Below are 27,611 nucleotides of genomic sequence, written 5' to 3'. Positions count from 1 at the left end.
ACGGTTGAGTAAGGAATTATTAGTTTCTGAATACAGTACTGCAGGTCGCATGCAAAAGCAGGAAAACCTGACACAAAATGGCAGTTGGGAGCTAGTTATGAGCTAGGGTGAAAGAACATACAGAGGTGTGTGTGTGTGTGTGTGTGTGTGTGTGTGGGGGGGGAGAGGGAGAGAGAGAGAGAGAGAGAGAGAGAGAGAGAGAGATAAAATTATCTACCTAAAGCCAATCCTCCTCAAGCTGATCAGTGTGCTGAAGGGACTAACCAGCTTGGGAACTTCAAAGTTGCACGCAGGTAAGAAAACTTTTTGTTTCTTTCTCACAAAGTTATTTGTTATTTCTTAAAAGCAAAACCTCTGGTATTTTAAACATATATAAACAAGTGTTAATCCTCTCGTTTGAGCTACTCGATCAGGCAATGCTGGAACACAAAGTTAAAACTCTGATGATGTGAATTATGCTCCCGCAGACTGAATGAGATGTTGATGTTATGTGTTTAAATCATCTGCACTTTTTAGGGAAACCTGTTTGTCTCATTTTCAATATTGCAAGTATAAGGTGTGATTCATTTAGTTATGTAATACACTTATAAGGATTTTCTATATGGGGCCAGAAGACTATAAGCTGTACGCTTATGTGCTATATGTACATACTGCACAAATAGCACAGCAGCGCAAGAGTAATTGATTGAGTAATTTAGTTTCTGCCAAAAATATATCTGAACTTGTTCTGAAATTTAAAAAAAAAAAACACACTTAAAATCATTTAATTTACTGACTGAACCTTTGGCAAGATATTTCCTGGTGCAGGAATGTGATGTTGGAAAATGTAGTTTTGCTTATTTGCATTTCTTTTTTTGCTCTATGATTCTCCGTAAAATTCTGCGTGCATCTTTGTTATAAACTAAAAAGCCGTGGGTGACTGTATATGATTCGTTTTGTGGTGTTTTAGTGTTTGTTTTTGTATCTTGTTGGAGTACCTTAACCGGTGCAAGAAATTATTTTGGTGCCGATATTTTCCGGCTAAATTAATCACCACCACCCCATTCCCAACTGTTCCCATTTCTGTATGTGCCACATCTTCAGCCACGTCTAATATTCAGCGCCGGTTTGATGAGCTTTAGCTTACGTGCAGCTAAGATCTTGAGGTGTTTGACCCTTCGTCTTTAGCCTCCATGCAATCGCCTTATGTGTTTACAGCTGGAGTTTACAAGTATAAATACATCCAGTTAAATCATAATCAAATTGTATAAGCAAAGACATTCAAATACAGACAGTACTGTAGCAGCTGTATCTCATTCGGTGATCATTTGCTGTGCTATTATTCCATTAGCATAGTGTTGATGTTTGTTTAGCTGTGTCATATTTGTCTTATATCTGTTTTGCAAAGGAAGTGTTGTGGTTAATACGGTCATACATTATTTCAATTGAAATGTCTCTTCCAACTTAACATCAGCAATATGCGTCAAACAGACATACAATACAGGGGAGTCTTTAGTTGTTGGGGAGGGGAGTCTTTAGGCCTTGGCATTCTCTTCAGTCCCTTCCTGTGTATCTTGTGGAGCGCTTGGCCCAGTCTGCGCAGTGCTGATGGGCTAGAGGCCACATGCAGCACTGAGACCTTGGTTTGATTCCTCTTCATTAGTTGCAGCGAGGCCAGAGACAGCTTACAGAAGCCAAACAAAATGTGAGGAGATCCATCACCCCTCAGATCACAAATCCACTTCTTGACAAGCGTGACGCCGTCTCTCACCTAATCACTCGACGGCCAAGAATTAAGATAAATGATAGTATTATTTCAAAGATTGAACAGGGACTTAAATCCTTGGGTGGTAGGAAGACAGACAACTTTAAGAAGAAAAATGAAATGCTTTAATTCGACCCACCGAAATGCTTTGAAGTTGGTTTTCAACTTAATCTATTGAGAATGTGCCAGATGAATTAAAGGCATTTCAGTTTTTTCTTAAGACGAGTACTTTGGGCTTCTCCTTGATGTCTATTGGATTTATTCTTGCCCCCAACCAAAGAGCACCGTCTTTTGTTCACTAACACTGGTTCCAAGAAGCTCTCCAGCTCTTCCGTTCTTCATCGATCGACAACCTTATAGTGGAAAAGTATTACCTAAAGTTCAACATCGAGATCCAGTCTGTAAGAGGTTAAAGTTCAGCCAGACTTTTAACTTTGCCATCTAATTCTGGGACTGCAGAGGGAACCATGTTACTACTGTCATCGTTTCTGTTGTAGTCCTCACATTAAGCAGCTTTTACTGACATACTGTTATTTGTGGTTCCCTCTTTCTCAACACACTTTCCTGCAACACAAGACCATGCTTCACAGACCAAACAAAATCTATATCAAATAGCACAGAGGAGGTCTCAACTTCACATCAAGTTGAATTAATGAGACCAGGGTTCGTGTCCCGTGTAAAACCAAATGTCAACTTTCATTTTGAAATTATCCGAGTATTACCGACCTTAGTCTGTGACGCAATAGGGGAGTCTGGCTCCACCACAGATACATTACAGGATAGGAGAAACAAACATCCTGGGTTGTTTGTATTTCTTTAAACCAATCACTATCATCTTGGGCGGCACTAAGCTCTGGCCGCAGCAACGGTGGCTCTGCAAAATAGTCTCGGGAAGGAACATGTTTTGGTGGAACATTTGCGTCCCTCAAAAGAAAACGCCACATACAATATTAAGTGAAGTTAACACAAGATCACACAATACAGTAATGTAAGCTATTTAAACTAGCTGGACACATGGTTAAATGTTGTTGTCTTTTACTACTGTATCGCCGTGTGTACTTCATTCACAGCAATCCCACCAATTGGCCCCAAAATGTCCCAGTTAGAGAGTAAATGTCATAATCGTTATTAGTTTGGTGTTCTGTGAGGGACATCCGCCAATTATCCTGGATATGTACTTCCGTTGATCCAGTCTAGTGGCGCAATGACATCTGTGACGTCACGTTACGTCCTCATTTTAGTAATTTTAAGTGACTCGTTTTAAACCACTCCCTGATGTTTTACTAACCCTATTAGTATTTTTGGCCTGTGTGTATTTTTGTTGTCTAAACTTAACTAGTTGGGTTTCACAATGTTTACTGCACCCGTTACGTTAAATAGAGCGGTCACATTACTACACTCACATTAAACTATCACCGTGTGGCAGTTAATAGAACGGTCATATGTTTTAGGTGTTTTGGTGATCGACCTATAATGTTGTTTAGGTACGAGGATTTGCTGTTCCACAGCATTACGTCTATTACCAGTCGGCCTGGTGAGGCAGGACGGTCTGTGTTGAAGCTGTCCTTGTTTAAACTCAGGCAGTGTTTTAACCTCAGGGGGAAGGCAGGGCACTTGCCTCTGAGCAGCACGGGTTAGCCTGAGTTCACTTCGGCCCATGTTCACACAAGTTTTTTTCCACTCTTAATGCTGTTGTGGGAAACATAGTCTATATCCACGACTTTCCACTTCCGGGATTGCTCTTGTTCTGTTGGAAATTCCGCCAGATGTCACTCTTTTGGATGTCCGTTTTCGGATGTCCCGTTACCTTACGCTTTCTTTGTGTTGGAATTTTAAACTCTGGTGGATTTCTGAGGACTATGGTTAACTGCTCCTCAGATCTCTGCAGGGTAAATCCAGACAGCTAGCTAGACTATCTGTACAATCTGAGTTTTCTTATGTTGTTGTTGTTGTTGTTGTTGTTGTTGTTGTTGTTGATGTTGTAAACTTGACAATAAGTAAAAAAGTGGACATTGTTTTGTTTATCACGCATACCAATTTTTGGTAATGGTAATGTTTAAGGTGAGGGTTAGAGTCAGGTTACTTTGGCTTTGTCTCACTTTGCTCGTTTTCATCTAACTTAAATATGCAATATGTAATACTGACTTAAAATAATTACTGCAGTACAAATTAAAAATACTGGAGAGAGTCGTCTCCCCCGACCCCTCCTCCCCAGACTCGAAGTTCACGGAGGTTGCCAGGCTGAGACTGCAGCATCTACAACAATGTTGCTAGAAGCTTGTCTCACATAGGACATTACTTCACAACACAGCGGAATAGCTAACGTTAGATGCTGGCTATATTGACAGTCATAAAAGCCTGTGCTCACGCGGAGCTCTGTACCCAACTGACAGACACACTTTTTTGGCTTAGAATTACAGTAGGAACCGCTTAATACACAACAACCTTGCCGTCCTCTCTAGCCGACGGACAACAATCGCTAAACACACTGCAAACTCACGGTCCTCCCGATTTACAGCCTCCCTCTCTTGGCTTAAAATAACTCACAGTTTTCAGCTACGACCGCTGAACAGGCTACATGTTGTAAACAGCCGTGGCCTGCTTGCCTGGTCCTCCGATAACATTAGCTAGTAGTTAGCAGGGTTAGCACGGCGGCATTAGCCAGGACCAGTCGGGATCACTTTACTGGCTGTGTCTCAATTGTTTTTGCAAGTAACCAACTCGGGTACTCTAGCTATATAATTCAATGTGAGTACACAAATGTTGAAATGACATTAAATGCCCGTCCCTTGTAGCCGTGATAAATTAGCCTGAAGCTTAAGCTTACCTGTTCAGGAGGTCTCTGGTCATGCAACTGTTAGAAACATGGCGTTTTTTTTTTAGGTTGGGTAGAATCTATCACCGTTGATCCTGTTCGTTTGTTTGCTGCTTTCATGGCTGTCCTAACATTACAGCTGTAGCGTGCTAGGTTTACGTTTTTACAGATATATCTGGCAACCCGGCCTGGCTGTCAAACTGGGTAGTTGATAACAACACACAGGCCAAAACACAAACAGAAATTCCATCACGGAACGGAAATTTCAAAAGGAGAAAATACTGGCATTAGCATTGTTGTCAGAAAAGATAGTATTTCAACTTAGCATGTTTCCTTAATATCTGATGACGTATTATTACAGTAAATGTATTACATATTGGACCTTTAAGGAATCCGTCGATGGGAGGCCTTTGTTTAGTGATTCTAAAAAGTGTTGCCACCGGGTTTCGTTGCTTTTGCAGACACAATCTGTTCAGGGTAATGGAAGTGAAGTGAATGCCTACACTTTTGTGAAAATTACAAAAGACTAAATTACTGACAAAAGTGCAAAGGTTCAGTAAAACCACTCAGCAGTTGCGGCACTTAGCGGCTCCACAGCAGAAGGCTGTTGACCCTCGTAGAGCTCTAAACTGTAATCACACATGGCTGTGTGTATGTGAGGTGGGACTGCGTTCAAAAGGGGAGTCAGTAACTCTTACTTTAGCCCTTTTTCATTTTTAATTAAGCTTGTTCTGGTTTGCAGTGACAGGAAGATAGATAGATCTTTGTTTTAGTCTGATTGGTCATATTTACACACAGTTCTTCAGAACAGTTCTTCTAGAAATCTGTTGTTGTCATCCTTGATTGTGTTTGTTTGTCTGTCAGCAACTACGCGATTTTACCCCCTGATTTTCAACTCGAAGGAAGTTTTTTGGAGATGGCCGACAAAAGCCCCAGATCAGAGGCATGAGACAGCCGAGAGACATCTAGCAGGTTAAATATCTGGTCTTGTCTACGAGTTTAAATCCTGGAGTGTGAAAATTGTTTTTCCCGGCAATGACAGCAGCGACGCCCTAAAGCCAATCAGATACGGGGTGAGGGAAATATCAGCTCAAACATGTCCTTATTGAGCCGTGACCCCCCTGTCGCCGATCACTCGTGTAATGTGCAAACCACAACAACTTCAAGATACCCCATTTTAAGACAGTCGTCTAATGTGATCAGTACAGCAATCTGAAGACATTGAAAGTTGTACAGTCTGTAGTTGCCTTCATCAGAGATAGAGATATAAGTTACAGTATGTTTGCATGGTCAGGAAATCAGTATAACCCCAATTTAGATTGAGAGAGTAATAGCTGTGGGAACGAGAACACTTTTTAAATATAGTGAATGTATTTGCCTATGTGCCAAAACACTGTAAAAGAAACGAATAGTAGAAATACAGTAGTAGTTATATTTAGATAGCCAGGTTAAACCAGTGGTTGTTTTATAATTACTTGGAACATTTTAGTTGTAGTATTTCTACCCGAAGAATAAGATTTACCAGGAATAATGGCATTTCTTTGAGCTTTTGTTAGGTTGCAGAAATATAGAAATAGAAACAGGAGTTTGGGAACTTCAATCCATTAAATTGATGCATATGACCATTTTTTAAATGAGGTAATTTCATCACCCTCCTAACTTTGATTGATGCACGGGCCCGGTGGTTATTACAGATTGCAGGAGAAAAGTAGTGACATTTTCAATAGATGGGGTCTTTTTTCCATATGGACAAATTCCTGAACACTGATAAGACTTGTCCAACGTAGTATGCATTAAAATGTGAATAACACAGGAAGAAGGATGACATAATGAAGTTGAAATACCTTCAAAACTAAATTTCCTCACAACTGAAATAAAAGGCCTCACAAGCAAAGGTTTTGCTAAGAGAAAGCCCTTGCAAAAAAGACCTCATAACAAAACGTCCTTAGCAATGAAATGTCCTCACCACTGCAGGTTATCATAACAATAAGTCCTCATGACTAAAAGATCTCACGATGAAAAGTCCTTACAGTGTCTTCAAAAGTCCACACATATTACAAGTACGCATAACAAAAAGTCTTCACAGCTTAACAATGTTACAACAAAGTCCTCCTGCCAATGTTCTTACAATCAAAAGTTCTCACAAAGAAAAGCCATCGTATTGAGGAGGAAGGTCTGGCAAAGCGAGACTAGTGTGGACTGTGAAAAAAATGGTTCGGACTTTGTCTGATTTAACAAAGGCTTCAACACTCAAATAGCTTGTTTATGATGCAGAGAGATCAGGATGTACAGACAGATATAAAGACTGCTGAGAGGATATTAAAGAGAGTAACAGTCTCATTTTTTTCTACTCAAACTTTCCCATTATGCACTCTGATGCATTTCTTTTGCATAACATACTGAAAAGAAAGTTTTGATAATGAATATCAGCATGTTTGATAAAAACATACTAATAATAAGAGTCTACATACTGTACCAAAAGGCTTTTATGTTTCTAATTACATTAAGTTACATTTTGATTGAATTTAGGGCAGTCCATTATCGTCCATGAAATCTCAGAAGTGATACAGCAGCTTGTTGTCTGTCTCATGCTGTTTGTCTGAAGAGAGATTTTTAATTTTAACGAGGCTTTTACCAGTTTTGCAGTAAGTTAGATTGGTGCTAAAAGTTCACTCAGAACTATGAGCTTTTTCCTTGGATTCCTTTGATGAAGATGGAGCGTCTGTGGGAAACACTTTGTCTGTTTAGCCATGCTACTCAAAGTTATTAAGTACTAAAAACAAATCCAGACTTAAAAGTATGTGACATGCTATACCCAAGAATTAGAAGAAGAAAGGCTTATATAGTTTGCTTGTAAGAAGAGAATATTTTAAGTGTTTCTGAATGGAAAGTCTGATTGTTTCAAATTTCTCATGTGGAGGAAATATGGGAGGAGCTGCGATTTCCAAATACTTCACATACTTCACTATAAAGTTCACTTTTTACATGATGTTTTAATTGTTACACATTGTATCATGACAGAAATCTGAGACATAATACTTTTGAATTGCTGCTATGCGGAGGAAAACATTTTAGTTGCTGAACTGATCCAAAAGTTATCTAAAATTTCTAAATCTATTCAACAACAAAATGTCTCAAATGAAGCTATCTCCCTTTGTTTACTTTTCCCTCAATGACAGCGGTGTTTTTTCAACACAGTTTCCCATATCTGTACTTGTAATTAAATGGGAGAAATGAATGTCCATCCAGGCGTTGGAACACTCCCCCAGCCTGTCACCTTACAGTTTAAAGAGATTAAGACTGTTAGATGTGACACATGGTGTCACAACACCTCCTGCACCTTCAGTCCTCAAAGTGCCACTTGGCTGTTGCGTTGTGTTTTGGCCAGTCACGTTCAGACAGACATGACTCTCCTCCACACCGAGTTTACCATCCAGTCGGAGCGCCTGACGGGGAGGGAGGGTGCACTTGTGTAATGAGTTCATGAGGCAACGAGGTCAGCTTAGAGGCCTGCACAGGAAGAGGAGGTGGAGGAGGAGGAGGAGAAGGAGGAGAAGCAGCACCTTTAAGCTGGAGTAAAGTAAGGCCATGCCAAGGCCACGTGTATACAGTGAACCTAGATAACTGATCCATTCGGCTGGGATTGGCTTGAGAAGCTGAACGTGTACATGTCCGGACACTGTACATGTTAACATCGCACAATGGCAAGCAAAGATGTGGTGGAAGGATTTTTTAATAAACCATAAGGTTTATACACCCTGTGAAAGGCTCAAGCCGACAAGCGTTTGTGTATTTTTAATATCTTTCCCTATTTAATGAAGGCCTTTTTATCACTTTTTATAACCAATCTTGAGTGCCTGGGCATGATTTTTTATGACTTTCTTGGTCATAATTCTTCTTCCTTTCTGTAAAACATAAGTTTTGTTGGAATTTTTAGAGCTCTTATAGTGTACATCATAGTAAGAACAAATCATAGATAGATAGATAGATAGATAGATAGATAGATAGATAGATAGATAGATAGATAGATAGATAGACAGACAGACAGACAGACAGACAGACTATATTAATCCCAATCTGGGAAATGACTCTGTTACAAGTTACAGGGACATACACATATACTCACTTACACACATACAGAAAATGCAATAAATATACTAGTATAATAAATAAGATTAAAAATAAGATCAAATAAAATAAGATCAAAATGCCAGAACAACTACTAAAAAATATATACTCAGAGAAATGAAAAGAACGTACATGTATGTACAAGTGTAGAATAAAATGTACAACCTACATACATAGCATATATCATAAGTCATAAATCATAAGTGTTATTGAAATAAAATAAATAACATGACAAATACGAATTCTGTGAACACTGTTAACCTCCAAATGATTCTCACTAAAAAATCTAATCTTGAACGCTCGGAAATATTCATAGCAGTAATAAAATTTAAACATAATGTAAACTTCCTATGAAAACGTGATTTTTTTGTTCATTGTGACTGTTGATGGTCTCATAATGTTAACCGGCTGCCTGTCACTCACGTTCTTCTTCTGCATCGACACATGTGACAACAATGGCATGACTTTGCGGGTGGGCGGGCAAATTGCTCTGGCAGAACCAGGACCCTGCAGCCAATCCCTCATTAGCATTAAATCCAACCAATCCTATTAGTCTGTCACCCTTGAGAGGAGGAGGTGAGGCGGGGACATGCGTTCCTGTAGCCTGCAATGTCTCCGCTGAGGGAAACATGAACAGATCGACTGGATGCACTGCACCTTTAAAGGAAAAGTCTGGCCAATTTTTACCTGAATCTTGATAGCCCTAATTGGGAGCTCTGGCCATTAGCTGCAGCAACTCCAGTTTGCTAGCACTGATTTTGGTCTTTTTTTTTCCTATCGACAGTACTCAGAGATATCTAAAGAAATAATTGTCATCCATAAAAACAACTGGAGAAAATGAGATAAAATAATATCTGTCTGATAGGCTATTGTTCTCACTGCCCACTCAGTGTCATTAGCCTTGGTGATGCTGTATGGGCTTATGTGTGATGCCTCATGAAATATCATGTCTCTTTAGTCTCACATATGTTGTCTTTAAGTATCAGACAGCTCACTGTCAGGTTAAAGCCTTCATCTTTCACTTGATTCACTCAGTGAACCGACTTTAAAATGATCGTGTTAATTGTTAGCTAGCAAGTGGTTACGAAATCAATACTGGTAAAAAAGTGAAACTTATAAGCCACGTTCCTTCATTTTCTATTTTAATATGGTGCTGACTATGATGTCACTTCCTGTCTTTGTCCTATATATTTCATGTTAGTATCTCACTTCTGGTTGAGCCAAGCAAACCTTGAGGAGGGGAAACATAGACACAGTTATTAAATGATCAAAAACAGAAGGAGAGAGCATTGTGTGGAAGGAAATGAACAAAAAGTGGCAACAGTACTGGGAACAACAACAAAAGGGAAGACATTTATATAACATCCAAAATAGTGTTGGTAATGTAAGGAGAGGAGGAGGAAATAGGAAAGAGGAGACAGTCATCACCAGACTGAGAATTGGGCCTACTTATTTAAATAGTACGCTTTTCATCATGGGGAAACATCCAACAGGGTTGTAAAATAGATGTCAAAACCAGAAACTGTGCAACATGTTTTAACTGAAAGTAGGAAATATATGTTAGAGAGAAGGATCATGATGGAGGGAATGAGAAGAGCAGGATTGAGGGGAACTGGATTGGGAAACATACTGGAATGTGGAGGAGGTGAACAAGGCAGGAGGTATCTGATTAGTTTTTAAATGGTAGCTGAGTTGTTGGACAGAATCTGAGTAACTAGCTGAAAACTGTAGGTGAAATGTGACACCAGTAGTTGGCGATAGCGCAATGCAATGGATGCAAACCACCGTTAAAATACACAGAAGAAGTGGCCGGGTTGGCTCAGTTGGTATAGCATGCGCCCATATTCACGGAGGTTTATCCCTCGACACAGAGGTCCAGGGTTTGAGGCTGACCTGTGACAATTTCTTGCATGTCTTCCCTCTCTCTCTCTCCCTCCCCTTTCTCACCTAGCTGTCCTGTCCATTAAAGATGGAAAAGCCCTAAAAAAATAATCTTTAAAAAAAAATACACAGAAGACATTACATGTCATTTAGCTGACGCTATATATCAGAGGTCACACACTTCTGGAGCAACTAGTGGTTAAGCATGGGTGGGAATCAAACCCAGATCTCCTACACCAAAGGTACATGTTATATCCACTGTGCCATCACCGCCAAGACACTTCCAGTTAGTCAACCTGAAGAAGGCCTGTGCACCTTGCGTTGGTGCATATTTTTTACTCTTTGCTATGCGTTAGCCGCATCAATAAAGCCTTTTCAACTTTTTCTTCAACAACACTGCCTTGGTTTTCACGCTGTTCTGATGTTATTTTGTCACCCCTGCACCAAAGAGCACCTTGTTGGACCACCAAAATGAAAACACTCTTTTCCTCTGTCTTCCTAGCCAAGTTCCTTGCGCATAACTGTTATGAAGCCTTTCGGCGTGTCAGGGTGAAGATTAATCTCAAACGGAGGGCAACAAGTTGTCATATCTTAATGAGAAAATGGGAAATTTCCTCCGTCAAAAAAGAAAAAAACACCCAGAGAAGTGTGTGAATATGAGATCTGGTCTTGTTGTCGCGTTGAGGTTATCGGACAACCAGTGGACAATTTCAGGAAGTCACTGGTCCTGCCCCAAGAAATAGTTCAGCACAAAGCCCCCCATGAAATCACAACTTTCTACTTTTACACTTTTTTTGTACAGATTAAACAAACAAGATAAAACTTGATTTAGTGACAATTAGAGTTGCTTGCAGGGGTGTCGGACTGGGGGTGAAAATGGGACTGAGTACCCAGGGCCGTCATGTGAGGAGGGCCCAAAAAGAAGCTAGAATGAATAGCTGTGGATGCGGAGAGGCCCATAGAAAATTCCTTTCTACAGTGCTCAGAATGTTGTGCTTGTAGGTGGATTTTGTCACCTTTGTACAAAGCCAGGCTAGCTGTTTCTTCTTGTCTCCAGTCTTTATGCTAAGCTAAGCTAACAGGTTGCTGGCTGCGGCTTCATATTAAACATACAGATGTGAGAGTGGTATCAATCTGCTCATCTAACTCTCGGCAAGAAAGCTAATAGCCTACGTGTATTTCTCACAATGTTAAACTATTGCTTGAACAAAAACCATTGCACATAGGAGGACGGTGTCAAAGAGGGGTGCAGTGCCTGAGACTCGGTAGTTTGTACTTAATGCTGTGGGTGTTTGGACTGGTGATAGGCTACGGAGATACGGAGCTTAGAGGGAACAGCATCCTGCATGTTCATTTTTGCTTTCTGGCTGACCCAACAGCCTTATGACACAGATGGAATGTTTTTGACTTTTTAGCTGGAAACATGTAAATAGATTGGCTCTGCTCACTTTAATTAGATAAAAAATGTTGTCGACCGTAGCTGCATTGTTCCTCACCTTAACCTTTCTAAAACCTGTTCCCCTCACGAATGTGAATTGTACACAACAGTCACACCTGCACAAAACAACTTGATTTCCTTTTTCACTAACAAGCAACCAATGGCAAAATAAATATGGAGTTTCTGTTTATTAGTTTATGCTATATAGTTAGGAAACCTTTAGAAATTAGGCAGTGATGTGGTTAGAAACATAGATAGGTATTTTTGACTGCATACATCCAAAGATGGTGAGCAAGAATTTAACAGATGGGGGTGTGCAAATGGGCAAAGTTTAACATAACAGCATTTGCACATCCCCATCTGTTAAATATATTTATATAAAATATTCATGGGAACTGTTAGAACTCAGAAACACATTCAGTTACTGATAGCCTATAATTAAACAACACAGCTATGTACCGACTAGGGACATAGCATAATTTTGGTTCTAGGTTCGTCATCCCTCCCAGTTGATCCTTCCCCTCTTGCACTCTGACTTTGTCTCTTGTGCTAGGCAAGGCAAGGCAGCTTTATTTATATAGCACATTTCAGCAGCAAGGCAATTTATATTGCTTTACATAAAACATTGAAGAGCAGTTAAAAGCAATTAAAAACATTTGTTAAAGAGAATATAAAAACAGCTTGAATAGAATAAGACGGGAATAAAATACAAGAATAGAAGTTGTGTGACTTTTTCCACTTGATTTAAAAGAGTCTTTAAATATCCAATAAACATGCTGGGTGGGCGAGCTCTGGCACTGATTCATACGGCCCTGGTGTGAGTGGCTGGGCTCAACAGGCCGCAAATGTTTCAACTCAAACCCAGCTTTCATTACTTGAATTGCTGGGCTGTGGTTTTGGGGGTAGGTTAATTGACTGTAATCTTATCACACTGTGGCCTGCTGCACTCTTGATGACCCCCCACTGTCAGGCTCAGTGCAGGCAGGAAATTCCGGCGGGCTGAAGGAGCGATTTGATAATTGGAAATGAAGTGTTTACCATGCAGATCACCTTTCACTTACCCATACTCATCCTGTTATCTAGTGCTACATTTCTCCTAATTCGGTCTTGACCCAGATTCCCGTCTTTTACATCTCATTCTGTCCACTTTAAGTTTCACTCCTTTAATGAAAGATCTTGACAATTATATATGTAACGTGATCTTTAGTTTTTCTTTTGTTGTTCTATTTGGTTTGTGATTTAAATGGTTTATCCTTCAAACTGAAAATTATACAAACAAAAACATCAATATACTCCATCATTTTGAAAACAGAGTCAATCAAAGTTCCTGTTAGTCATTTATTTGCCATTATATCAACACATATCTTGTTTTTCTTGTCCTATAGGTTGGATACCCTATGGGATCTGATGGGTGGTTAGAAGCCAAAGTTAAAGGGATTTTTTCTTGGCTGTCGAACACAGGAGGTTCTTGGAGTCAAGAGGGATCACCTGACTAGCGGTGGCCTAACACCTCTTCCCAGAGACACCATGTTCAGCCAAGCTTAACTCGCCATGGAGCCAAGAAATCTCAAGTGATATCGCACGGTTGTATTGAAGCAACAAACAGCTGAAGACTTCAGCAGCACCCTTTGTGTGCTTTGGGAATACTGCCTTGGAGTTTGTACTGCTTGTCGTTCAAAAGGACTTCATGTAGTCTGGGAGGAGTTTCCAGCTGCAATTTTATGGTTGACATGCGTTACCCCACCACCTTTCAATCCAGCACATATAACCTCTATTCATGGTGTTCGTCGCAACAAAGCTAAGGCCTAGGAGGACTGTCATTTGTCGAGGAATAACTTGGACTCAGGCCAAACATGGCCAGAGACGTCAGTCCTCTGAGCCTCATGCCTCTGTCTGCAAAACACCACCAATGGGTTGGAGCCTCTCTGGGGTCTATCCTCCCCTTCTCCCCCTTACGTTCTCTAATGTTTTACTACTTCCTGTCATGTGCAGCAGCAGCAGGAAGTTTGCCTGGCATAGAATATGACTATGGCATTAGCCCTAAATTTGTTTGCACCCCAATTCCCCCAGAAGCAGACCCCAGCTGCTATTCCCCACCCAGTGTGCCCCATGGACCAAGCAGCAACGGCCACACAAATGGTCACAACGGCAGTAGCCGGCGAGGCATGATGTCCGAAGAGGCCAAAGCCACCATCTTGCACCTGCGCGAGAGCCTTGTGAGGCAAAAGGAGACCATCCTGGATCAGCGGGAGACCATCAGGGAGCTGACCGCCAAGCTCACCTTGTGCGAGGGCTTCGGTGGTGGTCACCATGGCACTGATCACCATGACAACCACCACGACAACCATCATGATACCCATCATGACAATCATCACGACGGCCACCGTGACGACCACCACGGGCAGCATGGCAGCCACCACACGCCCTCATCGTCACACCATGGTTCTTCGCCGTATCACAGCAGCGATCACCACTACTCCCACGGCGGCCACAGGTCCGACCCCCACCACAGGAAGCCCTCGTCATACGGGAAACACAGCTCCTTCTCCCCTGAACAGACGGGCAAAACACTGCAGACACTGAAGGAGAGGCTTGAGAACTTGCAGGTGGGTGCAGAAATCTACAATGCACGCTCAGAGAAGGAGCATGTTTTTGCGTCACCAGTGGGGATTAACCACTAAACAAAGATTTGGAAGTTTTGACCAATGCCAGGAAAGATATGCACTGATAGATGGACATTTCTGAAGTTCAGTTCAAGACACAGCAGGGGGTAAAATGCAGCTAGTTTGTAGCCTGTTTGATATATTGTACCACAAGCCTCTGCTTTATGACAACCAGTTTCTTTCTTCACAATTGAGGAAAAACGGCTCCTAAAAGCAGTTTGTTGAAGCAGCAATTACAACTCATATTTACGTTTATATGGGGGGTGCCCTCTAGTGGCCATAGTAATTATTACAGGAGCAAAGCAGGAAGTAAGGTGTCGAAGTATGAGAGCGCCAAATTACGCGTAGGAGATAGGTGGATGGGTCACATACAGGAATTTCACCCAGAAGACGGGTTTGTGTCCCATTTGAAAATAAAAGGAAATGGTGTTTTGTTTTTTTTACTTTACGTAACAAGCGTAACAAAGGAAATTACGCCACGTTCTGTGTCACGTGCATAACGGGAAGTGAAGTAACATAACAGATGAACTGATTTTAACCCAAACCACAATATTTTTCTATACTTAAAGGCATACTATGCAGTTTTCGTTTTTTGTCAAACAGCGATCCCTAGAGTCGCTGTGGAGTACTTGTATTTAACGTCTCTGCACTCACGGCCCTCCCCCCTTTTTCGCGAGATTTGGTGGGGCGCCAGATATAAAAAAAATATATCTCTGGGTAGGCTGTTTCACAGTTTGTGAGCATGGCTAAAAAAAAAGCTGCATCTGCAATCAATCTTTTGAGTATCTAGAGAACCAGCAGTAAAACATTAAAGGGCTTACGAAGGAACATAAGACGACAGGGAATCTCTCTCTCAGTGATGTAGGCCAGTCCTAAGCCGTTGAGAGCTTTGTATAAAAGTAGAAGGACTTTAAAATGACTTACAGCTGTTGACAACCGAATGTTACTGAAACACAAACCAAGGGACCACAGAGAGTTGAAGCAGGTAGAATGTTCCGCAAGTAAATAAACTATAAGAAAACAATCTAAGGTCTGCAGCAAGGTTATGTTTATTGTCAACTTATTTAACTTGTGTATTTAAAGAAGACAAATGGTTCATGCATTTTCATTAAAATGATCCCAAGTTCAGTGATCCAAAGTGACTCCTACAGAAGCTGTTACATTACATTTTTAAATAATTCAAGAATATAATTAAAGAATGCAAGAGTTTCTTCTCTTAACTACACAAAAACGCTGCAGGGCTAGCAAGGCACAGCGCTGTCTCCTGCCTAAATTCATGCCTCATTTGTTATATGGCTGAAATTATAGCTCTGATGTTTCAGGTGAAAGGGGTAAACATATTGTAAAAGCTCCTGAAGGACTTACTTCTCCTGCACCGTACGAACATTTTGAGATGCTTAGTAATGTGTCTGCAAGGAGAGGCGAAACAGACTGAAGGGAGACGGAAGCCTATCAAAGGTTTGACATAATTGGGGTCATATCTAACGTCATTAAGGGTCACAAGCTCAGCTGCCGAATCATCTGCCACTGCTGTCCACTGCCAAAGTACTGTAGGAAGGATGTGTTTCATGAAGACATGGTAACCCACAGGATATCATTTGTGTTCCCTGCATTGAAAGGCCTTTTTCTGATTAATTACATACTCAGTTTTAAAAAAAAGTGATGACACTTTTAGCGGCATAAATCTGTAGTTTTGGAATAAACGCAAACATTTTAAGTAGGAGTCAAAGGTTGGAGGAGATACTTCTCACATTAAGAACTAGAGATGGTCCGATACCATTTTTTGCTTTCCGATACCAATTCCGATACCCGAAATTGCGTATCGGCCGATACCGAGTACTGATCCGATACCAGTGTGTCATATATTTTATTATGTTTTAACAACTGTATACTACTATCCCTGTATGGATGTGATATGATTTCTATCTTTGTTGTCAGTCTGGCTCAGGTTAAACTCTTATGTGTGTGAAACATGAACAAACACAAACAATGAATGCCACAGAACTTTCTTTTATTATCCAGTTTGACAGTCAGTTATAACGGAAAAACGTAGATTTTCTTTAGGGCTTTATTACGTGGTATCGGATCAGTGCCTAAACTCCAGTACTTCCTGATACCGATACCAGCGTTTTAGGCAGTATCGGAGGCGATACCGATACTGGTATCGGTATCGGTATCGGAACATCTCCATTAAGAACCACCCATCAGTCTTTGTGAGACACAGCACCTACAAAGCAAAATATCAAAATCAAAATATCACAGCTGGTTGTCCTGTTGTCTCTGGACGCTAATGTCCTCTCAGAGTTGTTCCACCTCTCGATCTCTCTGCTGGATATCAGTGACCAAGACTGAGCTCAAACAGGAAGCTGCTCTAAGTTGATTAGCCCTCACCCCTAAACAACCTTTGCGTAAAACCATCACATGTTGACGAGTGAAGCTTAGGAGGAGCAAGAGGGAAGGTACTAGTTTCTACTAGTAGTACTAGAGAAAGATCTCCACAACATCAGTATTGTTAACTTTACTGTTTATTCATCCTGGAGAATCACATTGAGATTAACCTGGGGAAACCAGGCCAAGTAAGTCAACTTTGTCTCGTTTTATAGCGTCACAAGCCAAAAGAGTTTGGAACCACTGATCCGAACGTCTAAAAAAATCTTCATTTTTTACTTTAAATTTAATTCAGTGGGAGCCCAATGAAGCACTAAATTAGTGCTCACTGGGAACTGTTTTAGCTGTTGTCATGGCTCTCTCCGAATTTTGTCGCACAGCAAGTGATACATTCTCTAAATTATGTTTCAGCACCTAAAACAAATCTGCTGTCTGACTTATTTACAATTTTTAATGATGCTGGTGTTACATTGCGAGACTAAAACCCTGCTGCCCACTGGCCTGTGAAAGCCTCCTTATCAGTGCAGGTGATCTCAGGCCATGTTCAGGGAAAGTGTTGAAATCCCCTTCAATCTCTCTCAAAGTTGTGAAACTAACCAGAAGCCAAGCCAGGATTTATGTTCCGTCACTCCTTCCTCTAACAGGATGTCTACACTACCAGCCTCTGGCCACGCGCCGAAGGGCACAAGCCAGCCTCACCTTCAATTAGCTTCATCCTCCCTGACGAGGCTATTAATCGTGGCGTGCGCTGGCAGGGAACAAAGCCGGATTTGCTGGTGAAAAAGACAAGGATGAGCAAGGGAGACGAGGGAGGGGCGGAAATTATTCCCCTACAACTTTAAATGTCATTCCACAATTCGTCTTCATTTACTGGATATAACTAAATTCACTGCAAACAACTTCTGACTCTTAGTTATTTCTAAACTTAGTCGTTTTCTTCAAGCTCACAGCTTGTTAGTTTTGATATTTCTTGAAGACTGAAAGTGTATTCTTGACCTTGGAAAGTAGTAGTTAACAGAACAATCCCAACTCATGGTCCACTTACTAGCTTTTTCAGTAGCCCACATCTTCATCAGCATATCGTGTTTGCTCAGTTTCGCTCACTTTTTTTTAAGAAGATAATAAATAATTGTTAATGAGGACCCCTTAAGGATCTTTGCAGGATGTTGATAATAATTATTTTTTATGTAATGATGGTGGTGATGATTTTAATGATGGTAAAAGTATTCCTGTGATAGGAACGGTCTACTGCATTATACAAACCCCACAGTGTAGAGGTTTCAGGGCAGAGTAAGATAATAGCACTTACAGTTTGTAGACTAAACAAATAGATGGAACATGTATGCCATTGGCATTAGAGATAAATCCAACAAGTCCTTCAAACTATACAATATCGGCAGTATATTCCTACCCTCTAATACGACTCACAGGGAATTTCATAAATTAACGCCTCTAGCGCTGGCAGGAAATACGACCCACTGTAGTGTTTTCCATCCTCATATCTAAACCAGAGAACGTAACGCTCGCGGTTTTAAACATGTTAACGTTGTTAAACTGTCACAGTTTGGTTAGGTTTAGGCACCAAAACTACTTAGTTAAGTTAAGAAAAAGATCGCGGTTTGGGTTGAAATCATTTATGTTACTTCACGTGACCTAGTTCCATTTGTTCTGTAAAGTAAAAACAAAAATGCTGTGGGGACAGGAACCCTGGTGTTTGTTTGACCCATCCACCACCTTAACCTGCCTCCTTATGCCTAAGTAGGAGCTCTTATACTTTGTTATATTACTTCATGCTTTGCTCTCATCATATTTATTACGGCCACTAGGGGGCGCAGCCACTATAAACATAATGAGTTATAATTGCTGCTTGAACAAACTACCAATGGGAGCATTTTTGGGAGTGGAGGACAGTCTCGATAAATCATAACCCTCGAAATCTCAAGCTAGGAGCTATTCAGGTTCTGTTCAATGTTTGACCAGAGGACATACTTCTAAAGCCATATTTCATATATTTTATGATATTCACGTGGAAACTGAATCCCACAGAGCAGAACTCATGACTGATGTGTTTTTGTTGGTTCTGCAGGCCAGGAACTCCTCCAGCTCCTACTCCAGCTCACTGAGAGAACTCCTCCAGCGGAAGATCACCGCCCTGGAGGAGCAGCTGCATAGCTACTACAGAGATACCCGTGACTACGGTCACCACAACGACCACCATGATGATCACCACGACGATCACCACGACGACCACCACGGCAGCAGCCACCCCGACAACCACCACGACGACCACCGTGGTACCGGCCACCGGGACGACCACCACGACAGTCATCACAGCAGCCACCACAGCAGCCACAGGAACAACCATCGCGGCGGTTCCCATAATCGCCACCACGATTACCACTACGACCGGCACAACAGCCGGCAGCGTGGTCACTATGGCACCCATCACAGCACCCACCACTACGATGACCACCACGACGATCACCCCGACGATCACCACGACTATCACCCCGAGGATCACCACGACGATCACCACGACTATCACCACGGGCCTGGACACCACGATGACCACCATGAGGATCACCATGATAATCACCACAGCAACGACCACCATGACAGCCGCCACGGGATCGATCACAGCCCACGGCGGGTGCCTTCCAGCGGCAAAGAGACAAATCTGCGAGGAGCGGGGCACGGCAAGCTGGGAACAGTGCTCAGCCAGCTGCACCACGGCAACACTGACACTGGTACACACACCAGGCTGTTCTTATGAAACAATCGTACATATTGCTATGAAAAGTAATGCACCATAATTCGTATTTATTCCACATATTTATTGGTGTATGCACCACATTGATTGTCGCTGCATAAGAGCCCGAATCCGCGTTGGGAGGAGGTTGGGGTTGATGCTTGTGTCCTAAAACACCGGGCTTTCAAGCAAGGGAGCGGAGTTCGTGTCCCTGAAGAAGAAAACAAGATTTTTACCCAGTAAATGGGTGTCCGTGTCCCAGGAGTACTACTTAAGGGGACTGGTGTTTTAACCCAAACCACAAGTTTTTTTCTAATCTTAACTAGTCGTTTTGGTGGCTAAACTTAACTGTTGTCGCTGCAGCACAGTCACCTTTTGTCGGCTAAACGCAACAGTCGCTGAAATCACCGTAACCTCATGGTATCCTGTACTTGGTTCACAATCACCTTTTCTGGGCTAAATTTAATTGTAAAGACCACTAAACTTAACTTTCATGTGACAGGTTGTCACATGACTGGCCAGCGGTCGTAATACGAATTGTTGTGCATACGTTTTTGTACGATACTATACAAAGCCATTCATGAGAATGCATTGCACACACACACACACACACACACACACACACACACTCACACAGCTTCTGTACAGTTACCTGTGTAAGCCAACATTTAACCCATATTCTGCACTCTCTGTCTCACCAGGAAACCACAAGAAGCTGAAGAGTCCCAACGCTTTCCTGCTCGACTTCCCCATGAAGACCAACTACATGTACGCCAGGATGAAGCGGTCAGTGGTCAACGAAATCTTCGCAATGACCATCTGCCTGCGGCTGAAGGCCGGAGCAGGTCCTAGCCTCGGTACTCCTTTCTCCTACGCTGTACCTGGACAAGCCAATGAGCTGGTGCTCATCGAATGGGGCAGCAACCCCATGGAGCTGCTAATCAACGACAAGGTAAAAGCAATGCAATCAAAAATGTATTGTACAGAGTCAAGGGCCAGGAAATGTTAAGAAACCCAGATTTGGACTTTCATAGGTTTGCAACCTGGACCCTATTTTCCCATGCATTGGTGTCTAAGGGACTAATGCGAACAACAATCTTAGTTTCTGTATAATTGGTCCAGTATTGAGCGAAAACACTGTGACCGGCAGCCAGCCGCAAACCGGGCTGCAATGTAATCGTGAGGGCAAATGTGCACCGTCAATTTTTGTCCACTAAAAGTGCTGTTTTTGCCACTGACTGGCTCATATTATCATGCTAAGTCTCTGACAACATTATGGAAAGGATTCCTACAGAGATAGACCTTTTTGTTAAAGAGTAAGATTATTTTCGTTTAACCAGAAACGGCCCCAAAATCACCTAATACTTTTAGCATGTATAGAGCCGGCATATTTCCACATGTAAATGGATGAGTTAAGGGTTTATTTCAACCAAACCTCTTTGTCTTTTCAAGAAAAGGATCTTACTCTTCAAAAAAACAGTCGACCTCTGTAGGGATCCTTTCCATAATGTTGTCAGACACTTATTAATAATATTCTGAGCCTGTCAGTGTTAAAACAAGCACTTTTGCAGCTTGTTTCGCCGCTGCATACTGCAGCGGTCTTGCTTAGTGGACCAGTGTCAAAAAATGGTTGTTCTCATCAGTCACTTAGACACAAAAACAGGAAAATAGGGCCCAGGTTGGAAAATTTAGATGAGCTTTTACAAATTAAATTGTTAAGTTGCCACATAGCTCCAATTTGTGTGGTGACCCCTGCTGATATTGCTTAAGAAAATACTGGTGCTACTGTATATTAAAGGATTAAGGATATGAAGTTCTTATAGAGGGATTTTCCAGTCAGGGCTTTAGGAGACCAATGTTGATAGGTAACACTGCTGTTCTCACACTTCCATGCCCCAGAGTGTTGCTAATCGTGCGCACAGTGAGGTGTGATAGTCACAGCTCAGACTGACAGGACAGCATCACCTCCCAAGTGGAGGTCAGCGCTATTAGGAGAGCCAGCAATGACCTCAGACTCAGGACCCAATATTTGCCATGTCATGCTCTCAGTCACTGGTTAGTCAGACGAACTTATCAGGTGGCAGTGACATGCACAGACTGAAGAGCAATGGAAAGTGGCATGTTTTGTGTGCGCGGGATTAAGAGCAAAGCACACCCACCATGTCTTTGTCTGTACCACACACCAGATGTGCCATGCAGACAGAAGGAGTACTCAAGGCGACCAAAATGTTTCAATTAACTTTGATTAGGTGAAAACACAGTTAGAGATGCCCCTTTGTTGTAAAGGTTGAGCAATTCCTGACTTAGACAATTTTGTGCAATAGATTTAATTTCATGAAAATTGTGGACATCTCAGTTTGAATGACGTGAACTTGTACACAGATTGTTGACTTGCAAATTATTCAATTATTCCATTAGTCTTCTAATCTTTTCTTCCCTGAAAAAGCTGAGCTTCCTTGCCCCAGTACTGTGAGCAGTGAGCTCAAATCAAACACAACACACAGCAATTAATCTGATTATCATAATTGATTGGCCTAATTGTCTGTCGGAGTCACATCAGGAGGGATGAACTGTCATGTTTGCTTTCTTCTCGTCACACACTTGACAGTCATCAAACTGATCAATGACAAAGAATGCAAATTAATCTCAGTCTGTAATCAGTTTTAAGAGTTTATGAAGACAAACAGAGTGGAGATTCTCATATTATACTGATCCACTTCCCCTACATTAGTAATCTGTCTAAAGCTATCATCCAATAGAGGTTTGTCATGGAATTTGATTCTACAATGTTACAGTGATTTTTGGGAAAGATACCTTTAATGGTATGTCTGTCCCTGTCTTCCCTTCTGTCTCTCTCCACCTGTGAGTTTAGGCAGTGACAATGCCAATAACCATGACAGATGGGAAGTGGCATCATGTGTGCATGACGTGGACAACACGAGACGGTGTCTGGGAGGCCTACCAGGACGGGGTGAAGAAAGGCTCGGGACAAAACCTGTCAGCCTGGCACCCCATTAAACCAGGAGGGACCTTCATCCTGGGCCAGGAGCAGGTAAGACATACAGCATGCTTTTTGGCAGAGATCCAGTATGTGCAAAAACTGTAGCTTGTAGAAACTAAGACTATAAAACACATTGCTGTAGGACAGGGCTTCTCAAAGTCCGGACCAATGTCTGCATCCAGACCAAAGTCTATCCGGACCCAGCCCGTACCGTGTGTTATGAATACAATACCTTATAAAGTGTAAAGTTTTCTATTTTTAAATACATGACCAATAAATTGTTAGTGACGTTGAATGTACAGTAGTGATGTGACGGACCAGAGTTGATCTGTAGGGATTTTGTGTGGTGTGTCAAATGTTCTAAATAAATGACAAAATGTAAATAGTTAGTTAATAGATTTATTGTTACAACTAAAATGAATATTTTATTATTACAGAGAAAGAGTAGGCTACCAAAAAAAATTTGGTACCACTGGGTACTGGTACAGAATTCCAGGTACTGGTATTGGTACAATAATTGACCAGGAAAAACAATTACTCAACTTGAATGTATGTTGCTTAGAAGTTATAAGTGAGTTGATTAAATGTTTTTTTGTTGGGGTTAGGTTTGGGTTAAAACCTAGCATCCGAGATGGGTATTACGAGGGGAAAAGGCACAAGGGTTAGGGTTATTCCCAGGGTTAGAGTTAGGGTTAGGGTTATTGCCAATCGTTCTGGACTTCTGTCCTTGAATAAAAATCAGATGTGGACCTTTGAGTAATAAGTTTGAGAACCTGGTGTAGGATGTAACAAGCATTGCCATAGTGTCAGCTGAATTTAGCTATGATCTTTGTTTTATGACTTTCAAAAGCTCACAGATCATCGGTCAGTAATCCCTGTGTTCAGACTCTATCTAACATTTTAAACCTGTTCCTAACTGGTCCTCACAGGACACAGTGGGAGGCCGCTTCGACGTCACTCAGTCCTTCATGGGAGAGTTGTCTGATCTCCAGTTCTGGTCCAGAGTCCTGACGCCCAACGAGATCTACAGCCAGGCGACCTGTGGAGGCCACCTCATTGGTGATGTCATGTCCTGGTTGGAGGAATCAGTGGAGCTCCACGGAGGGCTCACCGAGGTGCCCTTTGACCCCTGCCACTAAGGACTGACACTGGACCCCAACACAGAGAGCCGTAGCATCATCATCCCAACGTATTTCAATTACATGCCCCCCCTCCCCTTCAAAAATAGTTGAAGAGTGGGAAAATGTTATTTTGTCACGGATCAAAAATGGGGGAATGATTCATTTCATTGCTTGCTCTGGTTGCAAGCTCAGCCATGGGCAACAGGCAGAGCAGGAGGAGTTCTTTAGCTTTTTTCTATATATTTTTGCCATTCCTGTCCGATCTTTCTGCCTTCTCCACCTACACCCTCACTTCTTTGCTCTGACGCTCTCAGCAGGACAACTTTGAGGGCTCCAAAGAGCGCAGGGCTTTGGATTTACTGGGTGTGTGGTCATGACTACGGCTGAATCTCAGGGATCCGACACACATAATAGGATTTCATTCCATCAGAACAGGTCCAAAGGTTGCTTGTTGTCATCAGCTCCCCCATGCACTAGCTTGTTTTGTTTGGTATGTGAGCAACATGAGGTGAAAGAGTGGCGAAAAGCCCCAGAATACAAATGAAGCCACATTGAGACCTGAACCATGATGATTCATATATGTTGGTAGAGATGTAAGACAATCGAAAATCTGCTCATTGTTTTGTCGAGACAAAGGAATAATGTTTTGTCGGGTTTTTTTTACAATGTCGGTCAAATTTGGCACAAGCTACTGTTGTTGATTTTGCACGTTGAGATTGTTGACTGTTTTGTACTAGTATTTCATATTGAAAACTCTACTTTTTTGTAGACACAAAACTGCTTTCGTGGCATTCAGAAAAAGAGTTAATCCATGTATGATGTGTTCTTTATAACCGTGAGATTGCATTTTGTCGATTCAGGACTGAGAATTATGTTTTGTTTCTTTGTTCAAAAGTCGGCTGTTGCAAAAGAGCACCGTGGCTCGATGTCAGACATGACAGGCCACCTGGCTGCACGGACGCAGTGTTAACCGTCCCTCAACATGTCACCGCGGTAATGCTGATGTCTCCTCGGCAACCGGTGGCTTACAGCGGGATTTACCTATGGACAACTGAGCTGATCCTGCCTATTTCGGACCAGCTCAAAACACATGGCAGAGTCAGACACACTCATACACACTCTGCATACACTTAGAGAAGATAAAGAGGTGAAAAGAGACTTTGTTGATCTCTGTTTGTAGCGGCGCCTTTAAGTTTTTTTAACAAGAGGCTTTTTGTACATGTAAATTATATCAGATAGTCTGTTTTTAATTACTAAAAACATGTATTGTGGCATTTCTCACATTGTAAATAAGTAAATAAGTACATAGCACTTTCTCAACCCAATGTTAACCCTGAGGTTGTTTAAGAGCAACTTTTTGGAAGTAAACTGTTTATTTGTTTATCAAAACCCTATCCCCTCTGAGTTAAACTCAAAGGGGTTGAACTCTTGTTATTGATAGTCAAAACAAAATGGGGTATTTGTTGTTGCCATGGTAATGGAATCTCTCAGCATCCGGACCACATCATCGCACTACAGCTGTGAATATCTGCAAAATGTTTCTTCGACTGTAACGCCAAGACGAGCAGCATTTTAAAACATGCTCCTGTTTTCCTCTCATGATAGTTGGCCAAATGCATGTGACATTTGTTTCATACTGTATGTTGCTTCTTCTGTCTTCGTTCTATAGACATCGGTTTAAACACCTCCTCCTTCAACCGAACTGTGTAGTGTTAGTCTGAATGAAAAAATAACATATACAACTTTATGCATAAAGACTTGCTTATCGCCTTTGGTGTACTCTTTAATGTTTAGGGACTGTTCGTTATTTATTTAAGGGGCCACTGGAGAAGTTTTGGGACCTTTAGCCAAAAAAGACATGACCCTCCCCTCGCTAGTAATCAAATTTCTATGACCCTCCAAAACGATTTGGAAAAATGGATGACCCTCCCCCCGCAATTTATCAATACATTCTGTACTGGTTTGCGCTTGGCAAATACACAGATTCCCATTGTTTGTTAACAGCCATGACATATGTGACTAAACCTCTGCATTCTCATCTGACGCATCCCACTCCTCTGTTATGGTGTGGTGGCCATTTCAGTAGATTTACTCACTAACATGTTGTGGAAACAAAATAAGCATGGAAACTAAATGCACACTTCCTGCATTACTGCATTACTTCAAATACTAAGTTACTCCTCTAGTAAACTAGTATTTACATGAAATAAAACAATAAAATATTGAGACCATTCAGCAAGGCACTCTGGGTAACATTCAACACAAACTGTTTGCTATGGACTCGTCACTAGGCTTCATCCACTTCACCGTTTAAACAAAGTGGAATAAACATATAAAAGTCCAAATCTACACAAAACCCGCAATCAATTAGTAAGCTGACATCAAATGTGGCATTTAGGAAACCTTTATTGCAACCTTGGCACGGTAAGATGTCCAGACATAGTACAACAGTCATTTTCGTTTTTTGCGTCCTGCTGCTCCCATCGTCAGCCAGGTAATATTTTTTTTTACTAAAGCAGTATATGAAATCAGATGTATTACCTACCACCATTTAGTTGTTTTGTGTTATTTAAGATATTTATAAAATATCTGATCATGTCAGACGTAATTATTCCACTCATTTTTTTAAACAATGCAATTATCCGTTTCAGCCACCAGGGGGCAGCTCCCCCTGCCCCATATGTCTATGCCCTGCCCCCCAGCAAACTCATGGGTCAGACCCATCTGGTAGCGAAGGAGGGTAGAGACTGAGAGCTACATGGAAAAATATGCACCAAACAAGCCACTTTGAAATGTTGCTGTTTCATGAATACAAAAGTTGGGTGAGCCCCTCCCTCTGGAATGAAAAATGTTGGATGACCCTCCCCTCAGCAAATAATAAAAAGACACAACCCTCCCCTATTTTCCTCTGGTGGTCCATTCCATAAATACAGAACAGTCCCTTATTAGTTGTTGTTGTTGTTGTTGTTGTTGTTGTTGTTGTTGTTTTTTATGTTTATTCTTGTGTCTTTGGCTGTAAATATTCAAAGTATTGCAGTGTGTTCAGTCAACAGTCCCTCCCTCATGTGTAAGCCAAAACGATAAACTGAATTGTAAAACTTGAAAGAGGAGGAAAATGCACTGTAAATGCTGTCAAATATTTGTAAAGATGTGAGGATTTTGATTAAAACAATTTAAAATATTTTATGAATTCAAACTGGACCACAAACTCATTTCTTTTGACATTTTGCAAAATGCGCATGTTGCGGGAGCAGCCTTCCTGGAAGCCGTGCAGCTAAAATCCGTTGCTAACTCTGACAAATTCACGTGACGCTTCAGAGAAAAGGATGTCTCATCCCTCTAAAAACACATTTCCTTGTTTCCTCTCTCCTCGCATGATTTCCTTGCGTCTCTCCCATGCTTCCTCGGTGGGACAGACTAAGATGCGAAAAAAGGAAAGCAAGTGAAGGAAACGTGGATGCAGTTGAAGGACCTGTGACATACCCACTGAGTCACATGGGAGTCCTAGGCAATCATAGGCAGTGTTGGGAGTAACGCGTTACAAAAGTAACGCAATTACAGTAATGTATTCCTTTTTGCTGTAACGCAGTAATATAACGCATTACTAATACAATTTTGGCAATATCATACCCGTTACAATCTCAGTAATGCGAGTTACAATGCATTTTAACCCAAAATTAAGT

The 27,611-nt window shown here is 41.5% G+C and overlaps 1 protein-coding gene across 1 annotated transcript; it reads left to right on the top strand.

The window, feature by feature from the left end:
* The first annotated feature begins 251 nt into the window (after positions 1 to 251).
* On the top strand, positions 252 to 27,102 carry LOC144529416 (uncharacterized). Its single transcript, XM_078268493.1, has 6 exons — positions 252 to 293; positions 13,392 to 14,612; positions 19,144 to 19,804; positions 20,508 to 20,758; positions 22,679 to 22,858; positions 23,737 to 27,102. Exons 2-6 carry the CDS (start codon positions 13,860 to 13,862, stop codon positions 23,944 to 23,946), a joined length of 2,055 nt encoding a protein of 684 aa, XP_078124619.1. The 5' UTR covers positions 252 to 293; positions 13,392 to 13,859; the 3' UTR covers positions 23,947 to 27,102.
* Positions 27,103 to 27,611: the final 509 nt, after the last annotated feature.

This window comes from Sander vitreus, chromosome 14, assembly GCF_031162955.1.
Source record: "Sander vitreus isolate 19-12246 chromosome 14, sanVit1, whole genome shotgun sequence".
In the NCBI taxonomy this organism is placed as follows: Eukaryota; Metazoa; Chordata; class Actinopteri; order Perciformes; family Percidae; genus Sander; species Sander vitreus.
The sequence above is the reverse complement of the archived record's forward strand: the minus strand, read 5'-3'. Positions and strand labels throughout refer to the sequence as shown.